Raw genomic sequence first — 4148 nt, forward strand, 5'->3', positions numbered from 1 at the left:
TATGTGTCTCTCATGGTATGAGGTAGGCAGGCTATATATATACTGCTCAAAAAAATAAAGGGAACACTCAAATAACACATCCTAGATCTGAATGAATGAAATATTCTCATTGAATACTTTGTTCTGTACAAAGTTGAATGTGCTGACAACAAAATCACACAAAAATCATCAATGCAAATCAAAGTTATTAACCAATGGAGGCCTGGATTTGGAGCCACTCCTTTGTTTTACCTTAGGAATTCCTGGAAAAACCAAGATTCCAATATAGGAGCCATTTTTCTTCACGGCCATTTCACTGGCTTCTTTAGGAAGATGAACTGATAGAGCGTAGTCTGTCGCCAAATTGTTGCTTTCTGATAAAATCTATTGCAAACAGATTATTACAATTACATGTGTGATGTATCATGTCTGATGAAGTGTTTTTTTTCTTATATAAATATAGCTGTGTACCTTTACATCTCCACTTGATGTGAAGACAAAGTTCTTGTTTTCCTCATTTTGTTGTGTCAGTTTAGCAAACACTCCTTGAGTTTTACCAATTTTGATGATGGCTGTGCTCGTATTGCGCACTAAATCTGCAATAATGCTCATTTTACTCATGGTATTTCTGTAACATAAAAGGAGATTTTCATCAAAACATAATTATATGTCCTGATGATATTCTTGGATCATTGGATTTATTGACAGATATACTTACGCTGCATTCTCAGCGCTCTCAGTTTGAGGCAATTCATCAGAACTAAAGTTCGGGTTGTTATCTAACGTCATACTGGGCAGAATTATTGAAGAAGTGGTAGTGCTTGATGCAGTAGTAGTTGAGCTTGATTTTGTCGTCGCCGATGTTGAAGGTTGAGTGGTCTAGTTTGAAACAAAGATTGTTTTTTTCATATATACGAAATATCAGCTGTTTCTTCAAAAAGAAATTACAGAAGTCAACTTACTGAAGTTGTAGTTGGGCTTGATTTTGTCGTCGCCGATGTTGAAGGTTGAGTGGTCTAGTTTGAAACAAAGATTGTTTTCATATGTGTAATATGTCAGCTGTTTCTTCAAAAAGAAGTTACAGAAGTCAGCAGACCAAATAACTTGGTTGAGAAAGAGAACTGCTTGAGGTTCTGAAAGCCGTGGTTGTACCAGTATTTTCTGGCTTTCCAGTCCCTGAGGAAGTCCTATCATTTGTAGGTTTGGAAGTCTAATTCATGAAACACTGCCTTCATTTTTGACATGTCAAATATTATTTGTCTTTCAAAAATGAAAATTACAGAGGTCAATTTACAAAATAACTTGTTTGAGAAACAGAATAGTTTAAATAGCTGAAACTGTTTGGCTCCCAGGTTCTTGAGTTGTTTTGTAGTTTGCTTTGATTCTAGTTTCATTATAATTTTGCGTTACTTTCTTATTTTGATTAGGTTAGCCTTGTTCCTGCTGTTTTTGTTCAGACCTTTCATAATGATTTGAGTTTATGTTTATTCTTGTTTCTAGTTATTTTTAGTTACTCTAGTTTTATTATGTTTAGTTTGCTTTAGTGTTAGATTTATTCCCTCGTCCCACGTATACGTTCTCTCACCCTCGTGCCACTTCCCCCCTCCCTCTCTCCCTCTCTCTCCGTCTCTCTCTCTCTCTGTCTCTCTCCCTCTATTTCTCTCTCTCCCTCTCTCTCTCTCCTCAGACGACCTTCTACTCCCTCCACTCACACCTGCAGTCAGTTATCTTTTGGCTGTGCGGATCCTGACAAAGAGATGTCAATTGTACGTTTGGAAGTCTAATTCATAAAAGACTGTATTAATGTTTGATGTGTTAAACATCTGATGTCTTTCAAAAATAAAAATGACAGAAATCAGAGAGATCACATTATCAAATAGCATGTTAGAGAAACAGAACTGCTTGAGCTACTGAAGTGAGGCTTGTAAACAAACCATTTTGGTCTGTAGTCCCTGATGAAGTGATGTTGACTGTGTTTCTCTAAGCCTAGTTAATAACGTATTGGATTTATTGTTGATGTGTGAAGTATTAATTGTCTTTCAATAATAAAAGTAACAAAGGGCAACTTACCACATTACTTGTGCGAGAAAAAGAACTGTTTACGTCATGAATATTCAGTGCTGTTGTTGAATTTAATGACTGTGCGGCTCCTGATGAAGTGCTGTTGTTCGTAGGTATCGGTTTCTATTAAATAAGAGATTGCGTTTATTTTTTTGATGTCAGAAGTATTTGTTTCTTTAAAACAACTAAAATGACTGAAATTAGTTTACCACAAAACTTGTTTGAGAAACAGAACTGCCTGAGTTGCTGAAAGTTGAGCGTGTAGATACGACCTTTTCGTCGTTAGTCACTGAAGAAGTGTTGTTGTTTGTACTTTTGGAGGCCTAGTTCATCAAAATTGTATTTATTTTTGATTTGTGGAGTATTAGTAATCTTTCAAAAATAACAATTGCAGAGATTAACTTACCAGATTACTTGTTTGAGAAATCGAACTGGTTGAGGTGCTGACATTTCGTGCTGTTTTTGGACTTTCTGTTTGTGCAGTCCTTGATGAAGTGCTGTTGTTTTTAGGAAACGATGTCTAGTGCATAAAAATGTGTATTTATTAAACTACTTAAGCATTATTTGCATACTAAAAATGAAACGTGCAGAGATCGTCTTACCAAATAACTTAAAGGAGAAACGAAACAGCTTGAGCTGCTGAATGTCAATGTTTTTAAAGAACCATTTTGGTCTAATGAGGTGCTGTTGTTTGTACTTTTTGATGCCAAGTTTGTACAATATCATATTCATTTTCAAATAAGTATTACTGGACTTTAAAAATATAAATGAAAGAAACCACCTCACCAAATAACTTGTTTGAGAAACAGAACTGCTGGAACTGTTGAAAGTTGGACTTGTAGAGAAACCACTCTGGTCTATATTCCCTGATGAAGTGATGTTGTTTGTACTTTCTGAAGCCTAGTTCACAATAGATTGTATTTCTATATTTCAGAAATATTAGTTGTGAACCACACAAGAAAATACAGAAATCACCTTACCGAATGACCTGTTTGAGGACCAGAACTGCTAGAGCTACTGAAAGTCGGGCTTGTAGACAAACCATTGTGGTCTGAAGTCCCTGATGAAGTGATGTTTTCTGACATTTTTGAAGCCTGGTTCATAAAAGAGTATGTTTACATTTGATTTGTGAAGAATTAATAGACTTTCAAAATAACAGTTTCATAGATTATTATACCTCACTACTTGTTTGAGAATCAGAACTGCTGGAGGTCCTGAATTTTGGGGTTGTAGAAAAAGTTTCTTGGACTTTTGCACCTGATGAATTGCTTTCATTTGAAGGTGGTGACGTCTAGGTCATAAAAGATTTAAGTAAGTTTTCATGTTTGAAACAATAATTGTTTTTGAAGAAAAACAATTGCATATATCATCTTACCAAATAACTTTTATTAGAAGCAGAACGGTTTGAGTTTGAAGTTGTAAACAAAGTATTTTGACTTGAACTCCCCGATGAATTGGTGTCATTTGTATGATTGGAAGCCTGGATCATAAAAGATCAACTTTAGTTGTGATGTATGAATTCTTGTCTTTTAGAAATAAAAAGTACAGAGATCAATTTACCTTATGACTTGTTGGAGAATCTGAACTGTTGGAGGTGCTGATATTTTGTCTTGTCAAATCATTTTGGTCTGTTGCACTTGTTGAAGTGCTTTCAGGTGGTGACTTCTAATTCAGAATAGATTGTTTTAATTTTTCATGTGTGAAACATTAGTTATCTACCAATCATTAAAAGTACAAAAACCACTTCACCATATAATTTGTTTGAGAAACAGAACTGATTGAGCTGTCGAAAGTTGGACTTGTAGAGAAACCACTCTGGTCTATATTCCCTGATGAAGTGATGTTGTTTGTACTTTTTGAAGCCTAGTTCACAATAGATTGTATTTCTAAATTTAAGAAACACTAGTTGTGAACCACACAAGAAAAATACAGAAATCACCTTACCGAATGACCTGTTTGAGGACCAGAACTGCTAGAGCTACTGAAAGTCGGGCTTGTAGATCAACCACTGCGGTCTGAAGTCCCTGATGAAGTGACAGTTTTTGTCCTTTTTGAAGCCTGGTTCATAAAAGAGTATGTTTACATTTGGTTTGTGAAGAATTAATAGT

The 4148-nt window shown here is 35.2% G+C and overlaps 1 protein-coding gene across 3 annotated transcripts in view; it reads right to left on the bottom strand.

Annotated features, from left to right (window-relative positions):
• LOC103136113 (adhesion G-protein coupled receptor G5-like) overlaps positions 1-4094 on the bottom strand; it is a 6857-nt gene extending 2763 nt beyond the window's left edge. The window contains exons 1-14 of one of the 3 annotated variants that reach the window (XM_016670041.1): positions 3985-4094; positions 3601-3903; positions 3416-3520; positions 3218-3331; positions 3021-3134; positions 2827-2940; positions 2447-2560; positions 2250-2363; positions 2050-2163; positions 1076-1189; positions 942-995; positions 698-858; positions 451-607; positions 232-363 (exon numbers count right to left, since the gene is read on the bottom strand). In XM_016670041.1, the coding sequence (XP_016525527.1) occupies positions 232-363; positions 451-607; positions 698-858; positions 942-995; positions 1076-1189; positions 2050-2163; positions 2250-2363; positions 2447-2560; positions 2827-2940; positions 3021-3125 (1179 nt within the window). In that variant the 5' untranslated portion in view covers positions 3126-3134; positions 3218-3331; positions 3416-3520; positions 3601-3903; positions 3985-4094. Of the gene's footprint in view, positions 1-231; positions 364-450; positions 608-697; positions 859-941; positions 996-1075; positions 1190-2049; positions 2164-2249; positions 2364-2446; positions 2561-2826; positions 2941-3020; positions 3135-3217; positions 3332-3415; positions 3521-3600 lie in introns of all 3 variants that reach the window. The other 2 variants (XM_007549223.2, XM_016670042.1) reach the window with 2 other exon arrangements.
• Between the last annotated feature and the right edge of the window lie 54 nt (positions 4095-4148).

Source organism: Poecilia formosa, unplaced genomic scaffold (assembly GCF_000485575.1).
Source record: "Poecilia formosa unplaced genomic scaffold, Poecilia_formosa-5.1.2 Scaffold30, whole genome shotgun sequence".
Classification (NCBI taxonomy): Eukaryota; Metazoa; Chordata; class Actinopteri; order Cyprinodontiformes; family Poeciliidae; genus Poecilia; species Poecilia formosa.